Source organism: Geospiza fortis, unplaced genomic scaffold, assembly GCF_000277835.1.
Source record: "Geospiza fortis unplaced genomic scaffold, GeoFor_1.0 scaffold1081, whole genome shotgun sequence".
Taxonomy (NCBI): Eukaryota; Metazoa; Chordata; class Aves; order Passeriformes; family Thraupidae; genus Geospiza; species Geospiza fortis.
This window is the reverse complement of record NW_005054503.1, coordinates 776,529-800,922: the sequence shown is the minus strand read 5'-3', so window position 1 is coordinate 800,922 and position 24,394 is coordinate 776,529. Positions and strand designations below refer to the sequence as shown.

General features: G+C 39.4%; 1 protein-coding gene across 1 annotated transcript in view; it reads left to right on the top strand.

Annotated features, from left to right (window-relative positions):
- PLCG2 (phospholipase C gamma 2) overlaps window positions 1–24,394 on the top strand; it is a 60,087-nt gene that overhangs the window by 33,617 nt on the left and 2,076 nt on the right. The window contains exons 12-33 of the mRNA XM_031063410.1: window positions 1–21; window positions 174–292; window positions 1,182–1,267; window positions 2,032–2,152; window positions 3,191–3,359; window positions 5,198–5,302; window positions 5,560–5,649; window positions 6,191–6,369; window positions 6,752–6,952; window positions 8,204–8,323; window positions 9,359–9,539; window positions 10,725–10,793; window positions 11,915–12,024; window positions 12,815–12,911; window positions 13,841–13,907; window positions 14,155–14,312; window positions 16,943–17,045; window positions 18,002–18,211; window positions 18,800–18,945; window positions 19,949–20,063; window positions 21,269–21,436; window positions 21,741–21,829. The exon at window positions 1–21 is cut by the window's left edge and continues 87 nt beyond it. Of these exons, the coding sequence (XP_030919270.1) occupies window positions 1–21; window positions 174–292; window positions 1,182–1,267; window positions 2,032–2,152; window positions 3,191–3,359; window positions 5,198–5,302; window positions 5,560–5,649; window positions 6,191–6,369; window positions 6,752–6,952; window positions 8,204–8,323; window positions 9,359–9,539; window positions 10,725–10,793; window positions 11,915–12,024; window positions 12,815–12,911; window positions 13,841–13,907; window positions 14,155–14,312; window positions 16,943–17,045; window positions 18,002–18,211; window positions 18,800–18,945; window positions 19,949–20,063; window positions 21,269–21,436; window positions 21,741–21,829 (2,724 nt within the window). The remainder of the gene's footprint in view (window positions 22–173; window positions 293–1,181; window positions 1,268–2,031; window positions 2,153–3,190; window positions 3,360–5,197; window positions 5,303–5,559; window positions 5,650–6,190; window positions 6,370–6,751; window positions 6,953–8,203; window positions 8,324–9,358; window positions 9,540–10,724; window positions 10,794–11,914; window positions 12,025–12,814; window positions 12,912–13,840; window positions 13,908–14,154; window positions 14,313–16,942; window positions 17,046–18,001; window positions 18,212–18,799; window positions 18,946–19,948; window positions 20,064–21,268; window positions 21,437–21,740; window positions 21,830–24,394) is intronic.

Genomic DNA, 24,394 nt, shown 5'->3' with positions numbered 1-24,394 from the left:
CCTTTCCTCTTTGTTGATGAGGTGAGATAATGGTGCTTTGTAGTAGTTCTCATAGACTTCTTCACAGAATTTTCACTGGGTGGCAGGACGTGTAGTCCCCTTTTGCTGCATTGCTGGGTTTCTTTTATTCTCATAGGGTAAAAATGTTTAAATTCAGTCTCTTTGTATTGTAGTTCCTCGCTTACCTATTTGCAAAAGAAAACAGTATTTGGGATGAGAAATATGATTCAATAGATGTGCAGGACATGAATAATCCTTTGTCCCACTACTGGATTTCTTCCTCTCATAACACGTAAGTTACCAAAAGTCCCATTGTCTATCCCAGTTCAAACAAATGTAGGAATGTGAGAGAGACAGTAAATTATGCCAGAAATGTGCTGTGTGGATGTGTGAAACCTTCCTGCAGTGTGGTCTAAATGTGGCAAATGCAGTTTCTGTGACTCTTTTTTCCCCTTCTCATGAGATCTTAGAGGTTTTGAGATAGAACTCAGTTTCCAGAAAACCCAAGTCCTGGTAAAAAATATAAAGTATTGAGTTGAAACTGTTCTGAAAGCCTCTCTGCTTTCAAAAATTTAAGTTACTGAAGGGGCTTCCTTTTTTCCAAGCACCAATAGCCTCACTGAGCTCATGTCAGAATTCATTAATTCTGACATGAGCTCAGTGAGGCTCAGTAACTCATCATCACACAGAAAGTATGTGATGATGAGTTTGAACTGTCTTCAAATGAAGGGGATTTGCTCATCTGGCACTGTAGTGGAAAAAAAAAGGTGTAAAGAGAGTGAGGAGAGATGAACAAATAAAATAATGCAGGGAATGCAATAAATCACACCTTATTTTGAAGTATAAGGTGTGATATTACTCTAAATACCTCCCACGTGCTCATGCATGAGCATGATGAGGTTTAGGTGGGTTTCAAAGCTCATGACTTGCTCTCTAGAAGGATGTCAGGTTGGTTGCTATTTAGATTGAGCCTTTAACCTGCTATAATTTGGTCTGTTCAAAAACCTGATAGCATCAAGTTCAGCAAAGTCTGTTTCTTCCATCAGAATTAGAAAAACCAAAACAAAACGACAACAAAAAAATCAACGTACATTGTCCATAACAGGAGGCAAAATGTCACCCAGTGGGTGAGTGAGAACTGGTTGAAATTGACTTTTTTAACATTTCCTTTTGCTCCTTAGATACCTGACAGGAGACCAGCTTCGCAGTGAATCCTCCACAGAAGCTTACATCAGGTGCCTCAGGATGGGATGTCGATGTATTGAGTGTGAGTAAAGAGCTTGTGGAGTGGTTTGTAACATTTGGTCTGTACAAGTAGTTTCCCCTGTTTACCAAGAAAGAAAAAAGAACTGAAATCAAGAACTGTTTGCTTTCTGAATTTGAAGTTAGTCATATAAAAATCGCTGATTCCTAAATTGTTTTTCTTATGTCTCATCAATGCCTCATTCACTTCCTCTGATTCTTGTTCCCAGGCAGTTTTAAGAGAGTCTTCCTAAATCTCCTCTCACTTTACACCGAAAATTCAATCCTGAATCTATATGAAAGCTTAGGATTTAAGCTGGAGTACTTGTATAGCATAGATAGTTTCTTTACCTTCATTGTGATACAGACAAGCCTAAGGCACAGAGATTTTTGTGATGTTGTGCCTTTTGTCATCCTGTTTAACTTGCTTGTAAATCAGTTAACGTCTTTGCTCTCCAGCATTTGTGTATGTGTCTGCAGCTCTGTACTTGTGTTCCTTATTGAGAATTTTCACTTTAATTTCACATTGTTTATTTGACTAATACAAAATGTATCTCAAGTTAGAGTTTCAGGATTGAAATAAACAGAAGACAGAAGCTCTCAGCTTGTCACTTGTTGGAGTGTATTTATCCCTGGAAAATTACTGTAAACTAGTGGATTGGTACTATAGTTGCCTGAATCTTTTATTTCCAGATTCCCACACAATAATGCTTTGGGAGTATTCATCTTACCAGAGTCATTTAAAGAGCTGCCTGATCTCTTACTTTTCCCACTGCTTGTGTTTCCTAGTGGATTGTTGGGATGGTCCTGATGGGAAACCCATCATTTACCATGGATGGACACGGACAACAAAGATCAAATTTGATGACGTAGTGCAGGCAATCAAAGACCATGCCTTTGTTACATCTGAGTAAGCTTTATTTTCCTTCAGCCTGTTTTCATGTGCTTAGAACTTTCTGAACTGAATTTCTCTGTAATCTAGAGCAAAAAGCAATCAGAGAATGGATTCCAGTAGCCTGCATTATTGCCCCATGTGGGTTTAGAGGAAGAGTCCCAGTGCATAACCATTTGTTTCTATGGAAGATAGTGGATACCCTAAAGTGGTTTCCAGCTCCTTCTTTGGGTCTTGTATTAAGTTGCAAGTGAAACTTCAAATGCTTAATAGTATGTCTTAAATCTTACAAAAAATTAACAAAAGGGTGCAATTGACAAAGAATAGTCTGTCACGTGGTGTTTCTGTTGTAGGGAAGGTCTTAGCTGAGAAGATACAGAACTCATAGCATGTCTCTTGAACTGGTAACATCAGTTTAGATCTGCATCTCTGCCCTTCTTTTACTTGTGCTGAGATGTCCTTAACATGAAAAATATTACCCAATAATTGGGGAAGAAATCAAGCTGTCAGTGTCTTGTTTTTCCATGTTGCCACTTGGACACAGAGAGGCAGTATTTCCCCTTGTGGCTCAGTGTCTGCACAGGAACTTTGTGTTAGTGACAGCCATAACATGGGATGCATTATGGTTTCAGACTCTTCTCAGAGTACATGTGAAGGAAAACAGACATGATTTTGAGGAGAGGAGAAACAAATTTTCACATGATGGTGATTTAGCAGTGAAACTGTGCCCAAAGAGCTTGGAGGGAATCTTTGTCCTTGCAGATATTAAAATCTTGGCTGGATAAAGTTCTGAACAACCTGATCTAACCTAGGAATTGGGCCTTCCCAAAGAAGGAGTTTGGATTAGATGGGCCTTTACAGGTCCCTTCTGACTTTGGCAACTCTGTGATTGCACATCTGTTATTATTTGTTGTGTCTATATCTTCCTTTTGTCTTCTTATTTCCTTTAAATATTTTCTCTCATCTGGGGGATGAGGGAGGGTGTTGTCTTCCTTGCCTTGCCAGCTCTAGCAAAAAAGAAATTGTCTTCATTCACCTTGGTTTTGTCCACCAAAGATACCCAGTGATTCTGTCAATTGAAGAGCACTGCAGCGTGGAGCAGCAGCGACACATGGCCAAAGTTTTCAAGGAGGTATTTGGGGATCAGCTTTTGATGAAGCCTGTTGAAGCCAGTGCAGATCAGCTGCCATCACCAACCCAGCTAAAAGAAAAAATCATCATCAAGGTAGGATGGCTTTGTGTGCTGGGAGATAAAATAGGAGAACAAGAGCAGGAGCCTGAAATACTGTTCCTGACTTCATGGACTAGTTTCAAGAAACCCCTTGCTTGAAGTGTTTACTGGTTACATTTGCCAGTAATGTACAATGGTCTGTAAACCTCTGTATTTAAGTGCTTCCTCTTGGTTTCCTTTGCAGTAAGTGTTGGCAGTTCAAGTGCCAGATCAAACGTCAGCTCTTTTCTAAAGGTCTTCCACCTCCTGAAATGTCACTGCTAAATTTCAGCAAGGGTTCACTGCTGCAGATGTTCATCACAGATGTTTTACGCCATGTGGCCTGCTTAAAAATGATAGAAGTATGTTCTTGAATAGGAAGATAGATCAGTATTGCTGTTTTTTTTCAAAGACTGCCGTTCATTCAAGTGAAACCCAAAGATCTTGCGGCTGCACACTGAAGTTGTAAAGATTTCACAAATTCATGACTGTTTGCTAACTCAGTGTGATTTAAATACGCAGTTTAGTGAGCCACTTGTGAAACACAGAGGCACTGCTCTGAGAAGGCAGTCGCTGTCACTGTAGGACCTTGTGGGTAGTGCAGGTGTTTTATGAGCTCTGTTGTGCAACAACAACACAACCAAAAGATTTCTCAGATTGAAACTGTGGTAGAACTTTTCAAACGGCAAAATTTGGTGAAGAATCTCAGGGCTGCTTGTGATCTCTGTAGTAAAATAATAATTACTTTTGTCTGTGCTTCTGTTTTCTTGCTCTTGTAACAGTATTGCATCCTATGTATTAAACATCTGAATGGAAGAAATAAGGGTAGATAGGTATAAGAATATGCTTTTGAATTTAAGATTGGAAAAACCAGAACCCCACTATAAGGTGGAAAGCTTCTGTGCTTAAGTTTTTGGGAATTTTTTTCTTCTCTCCACACTGTCTGTTGTTTCCCTGCAGAGCAGAGAGGGGACTTGCAATAGGCACATGATTAATAATAATGTGACAGATCTGATTTAAAGGGAATTAGAAACTATCATGAGTGTGCACAAGAGAACATCCATATCACTCTGTGCTGTCTAAAAGAGCATTGACGAGTCTTTAAATAGATCAGCACCTGCCAGTGAGCTGGTTATGTTGTTTGGCTTTTGTTTGGAAAATGTTGTCAGTAAAGAGTCAGAGGCAACACCTACTTCAGTGGCCTGTGAGATTTTTCAGATAGGCCTGTCAAAATGAAATCAGCCAAGAGTAGGCTGTGCAGAACTGAATGTGGTTGTGGTCTGATATGAGGTGATTAATCCTGTCATTAACTGCAGTTAAGTAATTGATGTTGCCTATGGCCCCTTGTGACATTTTTGTGAACTCTCTAACGAAAGTGGAACTTGACCCCTTTTCTCATAAGAGATTTCCCTTGTAATAATTTTTCTCGTAAAAGAGTGAATTCCTCATTCATTTTAATTCCTTATCTTTTCCTTTTGTTTTGAGTTTTGTTCTTATGTGCTACTTTCTGCAGAAGGATTCCTGTTTATCCTTATTTCTTGGTATGTGTCACTTCATGTTTTCTGTTCTCCAAAGAATGGAGAGATCTTATCAAACTACTTGTTTCTTTATTGCTTCAATGATACCTCTGCTAGTTTTTTTAGCTTTTATTAATGGGATCTAAATTTTAAAGAAACAAGTTCCAGCCCTGTTATTCCTTGTGGAACAGCTGCTGTTATGATAATGACAGAAGGTGGCTGTGCAATAGAGAGAGATACTCCAGTAACTCGGAATGTGCTGAAAGACTATGACCAATTTTATGTGTGATTATCTCTGAATGTGTGAGTGTTGATTTTTTTTTCCTGTTTTTTAAGCACAAAAAACTGGGGCCAAAGGGAGACATTGATGTGAACTTGGAAGAAAAGAAAGAAGAAAAGAAGCAACAAGGAGAACTTTACATGTGGGACACAATAGAACAGGTATTATTTCTATGACATCTACTACAGATTGTTAATCAGTTCTGTAATACTGAAAATTTACATTAATTTCCTTGATATTTCTGCAAGTAATATTAAGGAAAGTAATATTTCCTTAATATTTCTGCGAGTCATCTGAACAGGTGTGGATGAGGGGAAGAAAGTATTTTTTTAATTGTTGCACGCTGTTTTGAGATTGTGGTTGAGAGTGGTTAGTGAGTTCCCCTCTGTTAATGGTTTTAATATCTCCCAACATTCAGAAATGGACTCGGCACTACTGCGCTATTGCTGATGAAAAGCTTTCATTCAGTGATGATATAGAACAGAGTGCTGATGAAGATTCATCCAAGGTGATGGCTGTGTTTCATTGTTTAAGCATATTCTTTCTATTATTTCAAATAATTTCAATGTCTACAGATGTGTATTTCTTATCCTGATGAAATTTTAGAGATTCTATATTAGATAACAAGTGTGGGGATAAAAAAACCATAAAAGGGTCTTTGCCAAGGTCAACTCTAGTTAACCTTATTATTAATAAAATAACTTTTCCCTTGGTTAGTGGAGGACTTGCAAGGAGGAGTACAAGGACAATGAAATATAACTTCAGTACTTCTGTGCTACTGCTGATGTTTGCACTAAGTCTTTTAAGTATTACTGCTATTCTCAAGCTAAGCAGAATGAACTTATGTGTATTGTGTTATTAACATGTTACTTGGCTGCTGTGGATGATAAAGCAGGCTAATTATAAAGGTGATTGGCTGGAGAGCTCAGGCCTAGGAAGAACTGAAATCCTGAAATAGTAGGTGGTTATATATAACCAATAACAAGTACTTAGTTTCAAAGTCATATAACTAGAAATGTGCTATAAAAAATTCTTATTTTCTGGTCTAGGAGGTGAAACGAACTGAACTGCACTTAAAAGAGAAATGGTTCCATGGGAAAATGAAAGGGGGGAGAACAACTGCTGAGAAACTGCTCCAGGAATATTGTGCTGAAATGGGTGGCAAGGATGGGACATTCCTGGTTAGGGAAAGTGAAGCTTTCCCTGATGACTACACGTTGTCGTTCTGGTATGGTCATTGTCTTGCAATTTTAAATGGGGGATTTGTTTGTCTGGGTTTGGTATTTTCTTTTTTCTTCTGGTTGGAATGCTATAAGGAATAGTGTCAGATGGATTTTTGAGCCAGAGAGCTGTCAGACCAAATTTTGCAGAATAAGTTTATGCCAGATTTTAAACTACTGTCAGTTGAAAATTACTGTTTTTTGTCCTGTAACCTCCCTTGTCAGAATGTTTGTTGTTTGTTACTTTGGCTGTTTTATGAGGTGACACAGCTTTCTTGCCTCTTCACAAGCTCCCCAAGTAGTTGACCAGGAATGGGTGGGGAAATGCTTCGAAAAAAGAAAATCTGTTACAAACCCTGTATTTCCCTTATGCCCCCTCTACTCCTTCAGGAGGTCAGGCAGAGTCCAGCACTGCCGGATCCGTTCCACCAGTGATGGGGACACTGTGAAATACTACCTGACAGACAACCTGACCTTTGACAGCATCTATGATCTCATCCAACACTACAAGGAGGCCCACCTGCGATGTGCTGAATTTGAGCTGCGCCTCACCGATGCTGTGCCCAACCCCAGCCCTCACGAGACCAAAGAGTACGTATGGAAGCCAAGCACTGCTCTCATGTCAGTGTCCTTGCCTTGCTTTAGGTGGGAATTTTGCATAGAAAATTCCCTGGATTGAGGAGCACTCTTCAGTGCTGCTTGTCCATGGAATAGGCTTCCTGAAAGATGCTGGGGGAGAGTGATGACTTTGTGAGAAACTGGTACAACAAAGAGTGGTGACTGGGAAAGCAAATTTCTTAGCAGCAAGAAGATCAGTGAGAACTGTAATGCTGTGGACATGTGCCAATTCTTCCTTTGTCTGTTTTACAACACCCAGTGGGTTGGGTTGGATGTTTAGTGGTTGGCTGTGGTTTGGCAACTAAGTGGTCGTGGCCTGTGCCATCTGGAAGCTCTGTTCCTGGGGCAGTGAGCCCAAACAGCGACATTTGCCTAACACCACCCTCCACCTCACCCTGTCAGAGATGGTTAGGCTGACTCCACCCTGTGTGATAGGAACTAAGCACGGTGTTTATTTCCAGCTCGTAATTGTCTGCCACAGATCCTGGGCAGAGCTTGCTCTTGTTTTTTGGCAGAACATTGTTATCACTGCCCTTTGTTTTGTTTTCTTTGCAGTGGGCAAAAGTAAATCTTTGCATGTAAAATACTAATCAGTGACTTTAAAATTCTTTTTTTTGTTGTCCCCCTGGGATCTGGGAGTCACTGATCACCCACAGATTAATTTGGAGGCCAGTAAGAGGGGCAGGAGAATTTAAGGGTTGGACTTTGCTGCCTTTCTGCATTAGCTGGAGATACACTGCCACTATAAGTGGCCACAGCTTCACTGAAGACACATTGGATCCAAGACAGGTCCATCCCTATGGTGAAAGATAAAATCAAGCTCTAAATGAAAATACAAATCCCTGGTGTCTTTGTTTTGTCTGCGTTTAGGCTTTATCCTAAATCTACTCAGTCAAAATGGAATTAATACTGAAAGCCGAATGGCAGACTAAAAGCAGGATGCAGTGCTTTTGTTTCAGGAACAAATGCAGATTTATGTTTTATGATTTCAGACAGACAAGGTGTTCTGATATATTCTTGATGCTTTCATCCAAAATAAACTGCTGTCTTACAATGTTTTGTAATAAACTGCTGTCATAGGTGCCAAGGTGGGGAAAATCTAATGCATAATTTTTCTTAGAATGTTTGAAACTCTGTTGTTAATAACACTGTCTGTTATTTTCCAAAAATGACATTTGACAAGCCTTGTAATGCTTTGCCCATTCTGGTTTTTCACTGCTGCAGTTGGTACTATAACAACTTGAGTCGGGGTGAGGCAGAAGACATGCTCATGCGCATTCCTCGCGATGGAGCCTTTCTCATTAGAAAGAGAGATGAACCCGATTCTTTTGCCATGACTTTCAGGTAAGAAAAGACAGGTAGGACTACCTTACCTAGCAGCCCAACAATATTCTGGTTTTTCTTGTAAAAAAAATAATAGTCTTTTTAGAGTCATGCTATTATTGCTTTCAAACTTTGAATAATTAGCGTGGTTGATTTGTGCAGCAGGTCCATGTATGAGAGTGTGTGCAAGAGTTAATTTGTGACTGGCCTGAACCTTTATGCTTTTATAAAGATTGTTTGAGCACCAGCTGTCCTGTTTTTCCCATACAGAACTATGGATGGCCCTTCTTTCATTCCCTGACACTCCTTGCTAAAGAGTATTATTTCAAAGTTTCCTTCAAAACTGCAGTGCAGGTGCAGGTTCATCAATGATTCTATGTCCTTATCCCCTAGAAATCCTGACCTGTCATAAAACTGAAATGTCAAAGTGAAATTGTTGACTCCTCTCGCCAGGGGAGTCAGTTTTGAACAGTTTTGTGGTTCTTGTAAAAGCATTAATGAAATATATAGAACTGTGATGTTCGGCATCATGCCTTCAGATCAAATTGTATTTCTCTGAAAATGCATAGTTTAGCAAAATACAAAGTTGCTTACCTACATGCCTTATTGTGTATTGAAGTTGTCCAAAATTCCCCAGTCTCCTGTTTACTACGGGGTGAGGTTTTCTGCTGTTACCAAGGTGGACATTGAAGTAACTGGAGCTGCAGCATCTCAATAAAACCGTTTCACACCAGGAAAAACAAGAAGCTTGAAAAGGATGTAGGGGTATTTTTGGATGGGATGATTGTCAATGGATGGTTTTACTGCATTTATCAATGCAAACACAAACCTTGTGTTCAAGCACAAAAGATATTTTTTTTCTTTAAAAACGAATTTCTGTAACTATCAAAATGATTATAATAACCGTAATAATTGAATGAAGGAGGCTTTGTTAGAGAGAGAAGTCATTTCACACGATGAAGGTGCACAAAGCAGCTGTGGTGTGGTGCAGTTCAGAGCCCTGGTGCTCTCCCTGTGAGCACTGCCACCTTTCCCAGCTGTGCCCTTGTTCCACAGGGCAGAGGGGAAGGTGAAGCACTTCCGAATCCAGCAGGAGGGGCGGCACTTCGTGCTGGGCACCTCAGCCTACTTTGAGAGCTTGGTGGAGCTGGTGACCTACTACGAGAAGCACCCGCTGTACAGAAAGATGAAACTGCGCTACCCCGTGACAGAGGAGCTGCTGGAGCGCTACAGCATGGTACTGGGGTGGGCTGGCATGGACTGGGCTGGGCTCTGGTACAGGATCTCTGTGGGAGGTGAAGCGGGTCACTTTCTATGAAATTGAGATGTCTATACTGACTTCTCGCACAAAGGTGTGAAGAACAGCTTCATCTTTGATGTTTATTTGATTAGAGAAGCCCCACTGTGTACTGGGGGTCGTTGCACTACTAAAATGGGTTTTTAATAATAGCCTTGCCTACAGTTGGCCCTGTCTTCTGTTGCTCAAGTGGGCATTGATTTAAAATGATCATGCAGATGCCAATTGCTAAGTGCTTCAGAAAAAAAATGAAATATTCTGCTGTGCCTCTCACTCTGGACATTTCAGGGACGGCGTCCCACTGCCTTCTGTGGTAAAAGGTACCTCTAAAAGCTCACTGTGAGGTAAGCATGAGGAAATCTCCCCAGGAGATTTGTCCACTAGCCATTGACTAAACAAGGAGCTTGGGTAATTAACTGAGGATAAAGGGCTGTTTTCTGGATGGATGTGTTTCATTTTGAGGGAGCTTTGCTTTGGAAAGCCTGAGGTGCTGTCTTCACTTTTCAAGTATATGTCTTTTTGAAGCTGTAGGAAACTACAGCTGGCAGATTTGCGGAAATCAAAACCGGAGGATTTTGTTTTTTCTGGGGAGACTAAAAGAGACTAAAAAGATTTTAGACCTCAGGATTTTTTATGATGTTGCCTATAGCAAAGGTTCTGTATCTTAGGACTGGGTTCAAATGGAATCACAAGGAGAGAATAAAATGAAAAAAATTACTCTGTATATTGTTGTAGGGTCATCTAATAATGAAACCAATACTGGTATTGAAGTACTGTAACACAGGAATCATAAGTGCAGGTATTTCTTTTCTGGTTGCACATAGAATAGTATTCACAATCAAAAAACCTTGTGAGTGATTAAGAGAGACCTTTAGGAGGTATTGCTGTTTCACTAGGTTTTACTGTTCATTAAGCTGAGGCATAGACAGATTAAATAACACACTCATCTTCAGTTATGTTCAACTATAGAAGTGAGCAAAACAGAGGTGACTGGCTTCCCTCCTCTTCTGTTGGCCTGTGTGCCATCAAAAAGGTGGTTTCAGAAAGAAATGTTCAATAAACATGAAGTACTTTTATAACTTCTTGATTCCTGAAACTTGATTATTTTTTCTTCCTTGTTTTTAGGAAAAAGATATTAATTCCCTCTATGAAGTCAAGATGTATGTGGAGCCCAGTGAAATCACCCCCACAGTGGTATGCTTTAAGAGAGATATTCACACTTACTGTAGACCTCTGAAAATTAGACTTGTTGGTTTCCTGTTGGCAGAAATAAAAAGAATTGAAAGCATCAGGCTGCTTGGTTTAGGGGGGACTGGACAACAGAAATTTAAAGGGTGTGACTTTTTTCAAGCTTCTTGTTAAAATTTGCACCCACACATTTTCTTGTGTGCAAATCCTGAGTGATTCACTCAGACTGGGAATTTAGGCAGTTTCTGCTCTTGGGTCTGTGAAGATGATTTGGTTTGTATACCTGTGAGAGGGCTCAATCTGAGAAGGCCACATCTGCATGGAAAGAAAGTACAACATGAAAATTTCTGTGTTTGTGGGTGTCTGTGCACTCTTGTTCCATTAGCAAAGATCTTCTGCATGCACAAATAAGTGCCGAGTTTATTCACATGTTTTCTATAAAAATTTAGTGCCTTTGGTCTATTAATAAATTATTAGAATTTTTATCCTTTATATACTGTTTTAAAAACAAGTGTCCCAGCAAAAATTACTTGTCTGTAATTCTTGCTAGTGCCTGTCTACTTGTAAATTCTCATGAACATCACCTGCTCTTAAATTTTGTGAATAATTATTTTTAGTAATTTTTGCCAGCGAATTTGCATTGCTGCTGAAGCATTTGGGTAGGAGTAAATTCAAGATAAAGGTTTAGTTCATTCTGGTGAAACTTTGTCTTCCTAAAGGAAGTGTGACCAGCAGGATTGCTGATGTGGTTTTGAAGTGGAGGTTTTGTAGGCACCTAAGCCTGAAAACTTCAACGTGTTATAAAAATAGAGGATTTATATTTCACTTTGGTTTAAAAAATTTTTTTTGGTTTTATATTTTCTACCTTAATTATGTTGCAGCACCCAAGAAAGATGTTATTTTTTCTTTTTCTTTTTTTTTCCAAGCTGATACTTGAAGAGTACCAAAGTAGCATCACTTACTTCCACCAATAGATGTCACTCAGGAACTTCAGTATTTTGTTTTCTAAGCTTCATGACAACAACAAAAATATCCAATCTGCCCTATTTTTTTGTTTTAAGATTGCATTATTGATTATTTTATGACCTGTCGCCTCAGATGACCCCTTTGCTCTGTTTCTCTTAAAGCCTCAGAGAACAGTGAAAGCCTTGTATGACTACAGAGCCAAAAGGAGTGATGAATTGAGCTTCTCTCGAGGAGCTTTAATTCATAATGTCACAAAGGAAACTGGAGGCTGGTAAGGACAAAGATTCCTCCTGGGAGGACTTCTGGTGACTTACTAGATGGAGGAAAAAATGAGCTTTGAGTAATAGTTTTTAAAAACTGCCTGTTGTCTTATTGCTGCTTATTAACTGTGCCCTTATAAATCTTTATACCAGTGTATTTAAAAAAAACCCAAACACAAAATCCCCTCATCTTCAATTCTCTTTTCATGTCTTTTTCATTTTTCTATTCCACAGCAATAACCTCAGCCTGCAGACCCTCCATAGTGTGGTATATCCCTTATTTTTCCCATAATACATCCATCCTTCCTGAACATCTGTGTGTTCTGAGAAGTCATTGCAATCATTGCTCTTCTTCTGTCCTTGTTCTGCTAAGCATTTGTCAGGAATCAAACCCACCTTTTTTAGTGCTCTGTACAGTCTCCTTTGATAACAGGTTTTCTTTTTTAGCTGGCTTGTAAATTGCTTGGAAAGCTTGGGAATCTAATGTTTCCCTGTAGTTTCTACAGGGTAATCAACCACATAATAGTATTTTTAGTACTGGAGGGGGAAAAAGCCTCTTAAGTCATTAATTGCAGTTTACAGTAACTGTAATCCCTCTGAAATCATCTGTTACTACAGTTAATGATTGCTTTGTTAGAGCTCTTAGCTACTTCATCATTTATATTTTTGGTGATAGGCAGCCAGACAATCTAGTGTGGGGTATTAATGACCAATTTCTTGGGGATTATTGCTTCATTAATGGCCTTTTGAAGCACTTTAACTTTTTTTTTTCATTCCTTCTACTTGTCTGTTTAAATTCAGGTGGAAGGGGGATTATGGAGAAAAAGTCCAACATTATTTTCCATCTAATTATGTTGAAGATCTGTCATCTGATAACTCTGCTGAGCTTGAAAATCAGGTGAGGGATATGGTTTGCTACATTTCCTTGGCTACCTACTGAAGTGGAAGTCTGGTTTATACACTCACAATTCCATGTGCTGTGTTTGAGGGAGCAGAATAGAGGGATTAATGTGTTCTTTATTATTCTCTGCTGCTGAATATTTTTGTCAGGACATCCTTTGCTGAAAGCTATTTAAGGAGATAGAATATCTTGAGTTGGAAGGAACCCCCACATAGCTATGATTTTATGATAGCTGAATTGGTGAGAGTTTAGAAGATTATGGTTGTTTCCTGCTAATAAAAATCATGAACAGTTTAGATTTTTCATAGTATGACTAAAAAATAACATGCCTGAAACTTAACTAGTTTTCCACTATAATCACTGTTGTAATATTTACAAATAAGAAAATTTGATGTCCAAACACATTTTGCTAGTTGTTTTACTCTCCATTATCAAGTTTTTGTGCATAAACCAATCCTGTTTGTCAAAAGAATCTAAAAAAAATTGGTCCCTTTTCTTGGAAAAAGAGCTCTTGAACAAAAGAAAACAGAACTGAACAGTAATAAGTTTGACATCTTTGGATTTCAAAAATAAAACATTGAATTCTTATGCTCTTCTGAAGCACTTCCAATGATTTTCCAGAAGTCTTTGGAGAAAACCACAAGTATTACATTTTCTCCCCCCAGGTTATTGTAACCTTAAGCAGAGTTGAAAAAGGAGCAGTTATGTCAGGACAGAAGCTACTACAAAGTAGTCTTGTTTTGACTTCTCTCACTGAAGAGATTCTTGTGTGTTTTTTAGATAGGAAAACAGGCTTTCAAACATTATAGTGAGCATGCTGTCAGTAAAGCTGAGATTAGATTTCATGGTGCACATTTATTATTTGTTAATATCCTGAGTGTGTTCACTCAAGAGATTTAGGGTCAGATTTAACTCATGTTTTTCAGATCATTGAGGACAACCCACTGGGCTCTCTGTGTCGTGGCATCCTGGTGCTCAATACATACAACGTTGGTGTGTATTTTCTGATGCTTATATATGGACTCCTGACCTTTCTCTATTAAGTAGACTCTTTTATCTTAAGCAGGAGAGATTTTTAAAAAAACAAACCCCTCAAACACCTGCTTGTATTAATATAGCCAGCAGAATTAATATGTTGAAACTTGATAATACTAAATGCTGCAATACATCAACAATGACACCTTAGAAAAAGAGCTGTTGGATTTCAGTATAAATTTCTTGCTATGGTATTACCTAACAGTGAAAATGCCACAAGGAAAACACAAAAAGCCTTTTGTCTTCATTCTGGAACCTAAGAATCCAGAAGATCCATGTGTTGAGTTTGCAACTGATAAAGTAGAAGAACTCTTTGAATGGTACCAAAGTATCCGTGAGATCACCTGGAAAACAGCAGAAGAGGTATTGCTGCAAATTTATCTGTTGTTGTTTTAATAATGTCCTGCTATAAATTTGCAATAGCTTTTGTCTTTAGCTGCCCTACACTGCTAAATGTTGCTCTCACATGGTCCTTCACCCTCTTGCGTATTGCTGTTGTCTGCTCATTTTATTGATGCTGTGCATCTTGTTCCATAACCTCTCTGGGGAATAGTACATGAATTAGCATTTTATGTAAATTGATATTAACAGGAGTTTTCCAACAGAGTACTGTCTGTATTGCACTCTGCCCCTCAGTGAAGTGTGCTTGCTAGGCCAGAGTGGATACCACTACAATTTTCCATGTGGTCACACTGGTTCATCCCAGTGTTGAGCAGAAGCTCTGATATCAGACTGTTCTTTTCAGAGCTGTGAATCCACCAGTGAAGATGTGTGAAATCTGAGCTGCCATTCCCTAAACTCTTCTTATCCTCTTTGCTAACTCTGTTTTCCAGTGAATGCAGTGGCACTGATTGAGGATTGCTTGGCTAACCACATTTTGGATTTCCCAGTTTTTCAATAGTAGTATTTCCAAATACTTGCCTAGAGATTCAAGGATTCTGCCTAAGTTTAGCTTCTATGTCCCTCTACTGCCACTTAAAGATATTCTTCAGAACTTGCTGTTCTTGTATTGAGGCACTAATTTACCTCCTTGCAATATTTTCTAGTATTTAAGAAGTCTTTGTCTTGACCAAAAAGTCCTTACTGTGGCTGTGCTTAAGGATACTCATTTTTTGTTGCTCTTATTCATCTTTTATTAAGTGGGTGATATGGTTGATAGAAAATGTGTTTCAGTGTTTCAGGCTTGTGGTGTTTATCTGTCATATGGAGTGGAAGTGCTCTGAGGGTTGTCCTGAACCTATTTATAGCAGACAAGTTGATATCTCAAGCAGAGGACTGTAAATCCAGCAAGAGGAGAAGCAACAGGAGCTGTTGACCTATTATCGGGGGAGGAGAGATACAGTTCTTGTGCCAGGCTTTCATTTAGAAGTAAAAATGAGAAAAAGAGAAACATGACCCAAAAGAAGTGCCTCCAAATTGAATGTTTTTTATGCTACAACAATGGCTCTTCAGGAGCCTGGCAGCTTTTTCTCTCTCCGTACAGTTGGAGAAGTATTAAACAGTCTGTGTCCAAAGATGATTTAAAACCCATTTCTATCAGTTGAGAGGCTTTTCTCACAGCGTGGCCTCCACAAAGTTCACATGACAGACTGACTGCTGCATGGGGAGGGGATGAAGATGAGGAAAGGCCCTTGTTGCCAGTACAGTTAAGAGGCTGAATTTTGGGGAAGGAAAAAGCACAGTGAGTTAAGACTGTGCTGCAATGTGATACAGGGGGATTTTTAAATGAGTTTGGTTTTGGACAATGTCTGTTATGCACAAAAGATAAAACTAAGCTTCATGTTTCTTGTAATCTTTGCTCAGTACTGGCACTTGCCATGCTTCCTGGGGTGGCTGTTCCTTGCTCTGCTGCTTGGTTATCTCTAGAGGGTTCTGGCTAGAAATGAGCCCATGCCACTAAAAAATGATCTTTTGCTGCTCAGAGCTGTGGTTACTGTTGGGCAATGTCTGGAAACTGTGGTGGATCACCAAGTACAATGAGATTTGTACAGTTTTTTCCCAAGGTTATTTCCAAGTCTAAACACTGTAGTCCTCTTTCTTTTTCTTCTATTTCAATGTATAATCTCTGGTTCAGTGAGATATTCTGGAAACCTGTGGCTCCCTGGTTCTGATTTTCATTCCTTTTATGTTTGTCTTGTTGAGGGAATTCTTTTGGAAGGTTTCCTGACTGCTGCTGCTTCATGATCTTTTGTGCCAAAACTAATCACTGTTCAGTATGGGACTCCTCTAACATGTTTTATCCTGTAGCTGCTTCTTGTGCCTGAAAAGCCTCCAGCCCAAATGTCTCCACTCAGGACAACACGTCTTGCTGCTTTTAGCAGTTCCCAGTCTCTGCTGGCAGGGAACACTGCTCAGCTCCCACAGAGCAGGTGCTTGCAAACGTGGAAGTAGAGAGAGCAGGTTTGGTACTGGGGATTTAACAAGCTTGCACATGATTTTCCATACAGAACATGATGGGTTTGGTGCACAAATAGAAAACGACATAGGAATGATGCTCAGAGAGTTTGAATTTCACTGTTTGGGAGTTACTAACAAGACTCAAGTTCTGCCAAGGATTATAAATAGATACAGAAACACTTTACTACCCTTTGCATTTTTTCTGCATACATTTGCATTTATATGAGGTATAGGGTTAAGAATGTAACTAAAATTGAGTTGAGTAGAGCCACATTAAAAGGAAAAAAAAACGGTGCCAGGATTCCAAGCATGACTGATCAGGGAAGAACTGAAACCCTTGCTTACAAAACAGCACCTTTGTCCTCACCAAAAAAAAAAAAAAAAAAAAAAAAAAGTACATCCCCAGCTAAACCTCAGCATTTGGTTATTACCTGTTCTCTGAGCTGGGTCTGAAAGTGCATTACATCTGTGCAAAGTGTCTAAGGTATCAGATAGGAATCTGGGCACCAAAGAAGGCTTTCATTAGAGTGCACCCTGGAGCTACTGTGCCATAATACTCAGTGTTCCTAGAATCTAAACTTCGTTATGTTTTCCAGGAGAACAGGAGGAAATACTGGGAAAAGAATCAGTTAATTGCCATTGAATTATCTGATCTAGTAATCTACTGCAAGCCAACAAGCAAAACCAAGGACAATTTAGGTATTGCCTTTAATATTACATTTGATTTTTACCCTTTTGACTACTTTTACAGACGTTATTTGGGATTTTAGGTCTGAAGATAAAATCTGTCCTGTTGGAAAACAAAGCTCTGCTTCACCCAGACAGTTTTCAATAGCACTTTGAAATTGTGCACCAGGGAACTTGATGCTGTTCATCTATCACAAAAGAACTGTCACAAATTTTAATTAGTTAACTAGAGGCACCCTCTCAGATGTATATTCCATGGGGACGCTCACTAGTTATGTGTCAATTGAGTTTTTTGAGATTAAAAACTCTGGCTGAACACTTGTGATTTGTTTGTAAAAAACCTTCAAAAATAGGTTTACTGTGCATTTGTTAATTTTAGTGTAAGAAAATGTTTGCCAGGACTAAGCTGTTGGAATGATGTATGGCTTCATAACACAACTGGGCCTGTGTAAGTGCAGCTGTAGATTCTGACACTGAAATATGTACTTTTAATTCCAGTTTTTTGTCATTGCTGCTGGAGAAGCCAGTAAATGTGCCCTTTTTCTTTAAGTTTCTTTGTAAATGTTTTTAATAAGCTGTCACTGCATTTAAGACATTATAATTATAGTCATTTTTGAGGCATTGGCTAACCCTGGCTCACCCTTGCTTCTCCCCATTTAGACCCAGGAAAAGATGTTTCATTTAAATATGTGTTATAGTGATCAGAAGTACATTATTAGCAGTGATGAGATGAGAACATGACTGCAGGCTCTTATCTGCCCTTCTGTAAAGCATGTGGCAGGAAGGCAATTTCAACTTTCAGGCTTGATTTTCAACCACTTTGCCGTGACTGCCTGAAAACAGTGCCAATTATTGCATTAAAGGACAAGGCAAAACAAAGTAAAACAAAGTCTTGGTGAAAATACAGTATAAATGTCAACTTCTTTCTTCCATTGCTAACCACTCTTCTTCCTCCTACCCCTGTGTAGACAATCCTGATTTCAGAGAAATCCGTTCTTTTGTGGAAACCAAGGCAGAGAGCATTGTTAAGCAAAAGCCACTGGAGTTGTTGAAGTACAACCTGAAGGGCCTGACTCGTGTCTACCCCAAAGGACAGAGGGTTGACTCATCCAACTATGACCCATTTCGCCTCTGGCTTTGTGGCTCCCAGATGGTGGCTCTGAACTTCCAAACTCCAGGTAATTTGCTCTTTGAAAAAGAATCAAACCCACCTTCTGTTTCACTGTAAATGAGCCCCTTTATGGCCCTTCTGTCCTTCTAATCACCATCCTAATTATTTGAACTTCTCTGCAAGATGTGGAAGAAGTTTGAAGTTTGCTTTTTCATGTGTGGGTTGCCATCTAGAACTGGGCCTCAGAAGTAGGTCTCCAAAAGTCCTGTCTCAGAGCCCAACTGCCCCCAAGCCCTAAAAGATTTATTTCACTTTCATCTCTTTGCAGGAAGCAAGCAGATATATTTAAAGTGAATTTCAGATGGATGAATACAGCCACAGGGAAGGCTGTATTCCACTTCATGGTGAGGGCCAGCTAGTTTGTGATACACTGATAGGAATCTAACTGGGGATGGAGATGGAGTTTTTTGGGATTAGAATTGGTGAAAAATGGCCTGTCAGACTCAGTTACTGAAGGAACTGAGTCTCCCACCTTTCCAGCTCGTTCTGATGAAGTGGTGACCAGAAAGAATTGCAGAGAGGAGCCATTAATCTGGTATTTCCTTAGCTTTATTCCAGGGGATCTTGTGTTGTGACTGTTTAACTCTCTCCCCAGATAAATACATGCAATTGAACCATGCCTTGTTTTCCCTGAATGGACGCACTGGCTACGTGCTGCAGCCAGAGAGCATGAGAAATGAGGAGTATGACCCAATGCCAAATGACTCCAAGAGGAAATTGCAGATGATTATGACAGTGAGGGTAAATCTCTTTTGTAAATTATGTTTTTTTACAAGTCATAAATCTCTATAAAACTAAAAATAAAGCTATTATGTTTCAGAGAAAGATCTGACAGATTGTCAAAATACTGTTTTTAAATGTCAGTGTGTGTGAGAATAAAACTTACTTCACTGGTTCCTGAAAAGAAATACATGTCTTTATCATGCTAATGAAGAACATGCTATAGGACTGAAAACACAGTCCTGGGATGATTTTGTGTAATTGCTAATAAATACATCAAATGAATAACTTGAATTTCCAATCAAATGAGTTCTTAGCAGAAGGGTCCTAGTGGAGATTGATTAGCAGCAGACTAACTAGTTCAGGGATTTTGAGTGTGAAAGAAAGACAGTTATGATGAAATATAGAAACTAAACAGAAAACCTAATAAGCTGACCCCCCACTTCGTATTTAATACACTATGACTTAATCTGAATGTCATTCTTATTTTTCTTCAAGACATGAGTTTATCATTGGAAAATGTTGCCATCTTGACTGGGTGCCAAACAGGGTTGAACTTGTTTCTGTTCTCAGTTGCTATGCAGTAAGACAGGTTCTTTAAAAGTATGTTTTCTGAGAAAGAAGAAACACATTAATTACTCTTCACTACAGTTTAAAGGTGAGGTAAACAGGGCCTGTGAATGCAAAGCAGAAATGTCTTGAAATGGGTATGTAATAAACACAGAAGAAAGATAACAGAACTTGTGCTCCAGGCCTGAACTGGAGCTGCACACTGTGTGTAATGAATGTCAGCTACATTGTCTTTTTTTTTTTCCTTACAATGAAAATCATTGAGTTACCCAGACTACTGGAGGTATTGTTATTGTTGGCAGAGATAATACATGCAAACATATTCAAGAGAGAGAATGTGTGCTTTTCCATGTTCTGGATTTTTCCCCCCTCTAGTTCTGTAGGCTACCTTCTGTTAGCAAAAATGATGCCAAGTTTCCTTTGGAGGGGGTTCTAATTTACAGTTGCCTTGCAGGTTTTAGGTGCTCGTCATCTCCCTAAACTTGGTAGAAGCATTGCCTGTCCTTTTGTAGAGGTTGAAATTTGTGGGGCTGAATATGACAACAGCAAATTCAAGACAACAGTTGTGAGTGAGTATCTGTGGGTTTCTGTGTTGCAGGGATATGGTTCTACTTCTAGGGTACTTAAAGAAAGTGAGCAGAGGATGAACATTATAGGGGGAGTAAGTTAACTGTAGCTCTAGACTGATGAGTCACAAACTCTTGTTCTTTTGCTTATCATGGGGCCTGTTAATTTGAGAAACTTCAATGTATATCAAATTTAGAAAAAAACAGTACTATTGCAGTTTGGGGGAAAAAAGGCCCATTCTGTTATGTTGTTGCACATGCATAAGTTTGTGTATTTGCATATTTTAAAAAATTACTGTCTTGAGAGTGCCTCCAACAGTGCTAGTCAGTTCCCAGAAGTCTGGCCCAAATGGGGAGTTGCTACTGTGAGCTCCAGACTGTGTTTATTTAAACTGAGGTTCTGAGACTGGCACCCCCTTGGAGGCAGCTTGGGTGTATAGGGCTGTAAAATATTTTAACTTGAAATGCATTAGAAGTTTGATCAAAGCTTAGTCCTGGAGAGTTCTGGATAAGGAATGTGTTTGTGTGTGAATGAACTTAAGTGTGCTGAAATGGGGCAATATTTCAGCCACTTCATATTTTACCATTTAGTACTTCTGGATGGAACAGTGTTCCTCTGGTAAAAAAACAGGCTTTGGTTCTGATTATCCAAACCAATGATACCAGTGGAAAATAACCACAGCATCAGGAGCAGAATGTGCATTGTGGCTCCTCAGTACTTCAGAGAAGATGATTATGATTTAAACATTCTGTGGGAAGTGACCAAGACTTTAGAGAGCAAACTTCCTGGCTGTGTCACATAAACCAAATCTTGATGTTCTGTACATAACTACAAAAATTGGACCAAGGTACATGAGTCTTCCTAGAGCTTTTCCTGCTTTCTCTTGGATATGGAGCATGAGGCTTATGAATGTGAGAAATTAATTAGCTTTTTCTTTTCTTTACAAATACATGTCCTAGGAGGTTTTATATGTTTGAATACAAATAATAGCTTTTCTTCATGGATTTTCATCCCTGCCAAGTTTCCTCCCACCCCCACCACCAAGTAAACAAATACAAACTTTCTGAAGCAAGGTTACAACATGAGACAGATGGCAAATAGGATTTTTGGGCTTCTGTATCCCTAGAAAATTTCCTGGGATACATACTCATATGTGAATGAAGTGAAATTATTGCTCCATACTGCAAATGTTTCCTTTTCATTACAGATGACAATGGCCTTAATCCAATTTGGGCACCTTATGCAGAGCAAGTGAGATTTGAAATTTACGACCCAAATCTGGCGTTCCTGCGCTTTGTTGTTTATGAGGAGGATATGTTCAGTGATCCCAACTTCTTAGCACATGCCACTTTTCCCATCAAAGGAATCAAATCAGGTGAGATCAGCAGCTATAATGAGGTGCTGCTGTGCTGTGCCTTCCTCTCTGATGCCAGACTCCCTCCTGCCTCGATGAAGCTCCTTTCTCTGGCTTTACTTTTCAAGAGCATGTGAAATCAGGTGTTTCTCAATTTTGCCAGTCTTGCCTTTTGCTTCTCTGCAATTGCCATAGTAGAGCCTGCTCTCGGCAGAGGAGCATTTGAGCACTGAAGAATGTTCAAAGTGTGCACCATTTCTGTGACTGCAAATGTCCCCTTGATGGATTCTGTAATTTCCCTTTATTTTCCTTCCCCCTGCCCCAGGTTTTAGGTCAGTTCCTCTCAAGAATGGCTACAGTGAAGATATAGAGCTGGCCTCGCTGCTGGTGCACTGTGAGATGCAACAAGTTCTGGTGAGAAGCTCTGGGGTTTGTTGTGTGCACTCAGGGTGTCTGTTACCAGTTCTTTGTGGGAACCAGCAACTGAGGATTCGGTTTTCTGATCTGTGTCTGATGTGCTGTTGTCAAGCATTTCTTCTGCAGGTACTGGGGAAGACAAATAGCACAAATTGAGTTACTCTCCCTCTGGGTGGACAGATTACACGGTTGTTAAAAGAGATAACACACAAACAAAGCCTCATTACCTCCAATAGTTTTTGCTGTAACAGCATGGTCGTTGTATTTCCTTGTTAACTGACTGATGCCATGCAAAGCTAGCTAAAATCAGCTTTGGCTTCATAGATTAATCTTTTTTTTTTAAAGGTCCTACATAAAAAGAAATCACTTCAGCAATAGAAGATAGTAATTTCTCCCAGTATTTCATTAAAATAAACAACCCATCAAGTAGAAGACATATCTGGTTCTTAAAGAACTGCTAATCTCCTCCTTTTAAGCCTCTCTAAACACCTACTTGAAATAGTAGTATTTTAAAACACATAGGGGAAAAATAATGATGCTCATGAATCCAGGCATTAAAGCAGCTGATCTGTGAACAGTATTTGTTGGTGTTCCAAGGGTGCTGCTGTATATGTTGATTTGTAGGATATTTCTCAGACTCTTTCTCAATAATATATTACATAATTTAAATACACTTGTGATATGATGAAAGTTTAAAGATGCTTCTGGGAAGTGACTATTTCAGGCTGCTTTCCAGCACTCTTCTGATTCAGAGAAAAAAAAATTCAAGTTCTTATTTTTAGTCTGTCAAACCATTCAGGCCCACGCTGCACTTCACACTAGTGACATTATTTTCCTGATTGAAACATCAGCTTCTGTGAACTCTTAAGTCATTATGTCTCTGGAGGGATTTGTACCTGCAGTTGAATACACTGAACTGGAAATTTCTGAATTCAGTCACATTGTTCTTCCCAAAGGAGTGGAAGCCTTTTTCAAATCTCCTTTGTGGAGGTTTTTATGAAGCCACCTCATAACACCTAATATAGTATGACTGTGTGTGCAATGACAGTTTTTGAAAGCTGTGGTAGATTCCTCTATGTTCCTTCTGTGGGCCAGCCAAGGGATCTGAGAGCAGGAGAGGATGAGAAGCTGAGACCAGGGATGTGTGTGTGTGAAGAGGAGACCTGTATCCTTTGAAGATAATATTTAAATTGCTCATATTTCATGGGCTCAATCTCATAGGGGAGGCCTGATAAACTGCTGGTTCTGGGCTTGCTCCCTTAGAGAAAACTGGCAAAGTCACCATTGCCTAATGCTGAGCATGGGCATCACTTGTGGATACATTGCAAACCCCTCCTGCCGTGGTTTCTCTTCAGGAATCCAGATCGTTATTGCCTGGGGCAGGAGCAGCTCTCAAATGTTGTTCATAGCAGCAGTCTGTCCCCCAATCTGTCAGCACTGACTCCTTTGACAGTAGCACATTTCACACTCTAGAATCCCCTTCTGCTTGTCAAGCCAAATGAAGATGCAGCTCAGCTCGGTGTTTTTACAATGCCTGGTGGCAATGCAGTGCAGGACAACTTCCAAAAACTTCCTTTTGTTTGGCAGCCTGCAACAAGCCCAGACTCACCACAGTTGTCAACTCTAGAACTTTTGCCAGGTCATTCAAGAAGCACCAGGAAAGATCAAGGCTTCTCTGTTCCTCTGCTTCTTTTTAAAAGGTGATGGCCTTCCATAAAATAATGGCATTTAATAACGGGTCTGTTTATATACAGAGCCCATCTGCATGTGCTTGGAGATGAAATACAAAATTGTAATGAGGAATTACAGACGGCTGTGAAGTTTATCAGGAATAGTAAAGTGAAAACATTTTAGACATAAATATACACATTTGTGAATTATAATGTGGGGCCTTAGTAGTTCCCATACAACTTGAACATGTTTTTTGATATTGTAGGAATCATACTATATTGAAGTAGTTGTTGCACTTAAAGGCATGTCTTATTTGCTTGAAAATTGATTTACTTCCTTCAGAAAGTGCAAGTATTTCTTCAGCTTTGTCTGACTACATTCAGCCTCAATGGTGTATATGTTCTTGACTTAAAGATTGAAGTGGACATCTTAAAATGCAGTTTAAGCTGTACCTTTGTGGATACATTTATTTACCAGAAATAACAGTGGTACATATGCATCTTGATGATTACACCTGCAAATTGGTAGTTAACAATCTGCATTTCTTTTGTGATTTGGGAATACAAAGTTTCCTACCCCTTTACAAACAAAAATTAAATAAATTACTCTTTTAGTCTTAATCGGGAGCATAGCACTGAGGCTGTTTCAGTTGCTCCAACCCATGCCTGCACAGGAATGTGTTTCAGGAGGAAGAAAGGGTTTAGGAAAGGATCTTGCTACTGTAACTGAAAACTCTTGGGTATGTTGCTAAGCTATCAATTTTCCTAGATCTGTACTGAATGCAGAAAGAGGCATTCTTATTAGTATGCTGCCTCTGAAAATGTTTGGATTTATTACATTTATTGATTGCATGTCATTTCTTGTAGAAGGAGTATCTTGTTTTGCTGCTGA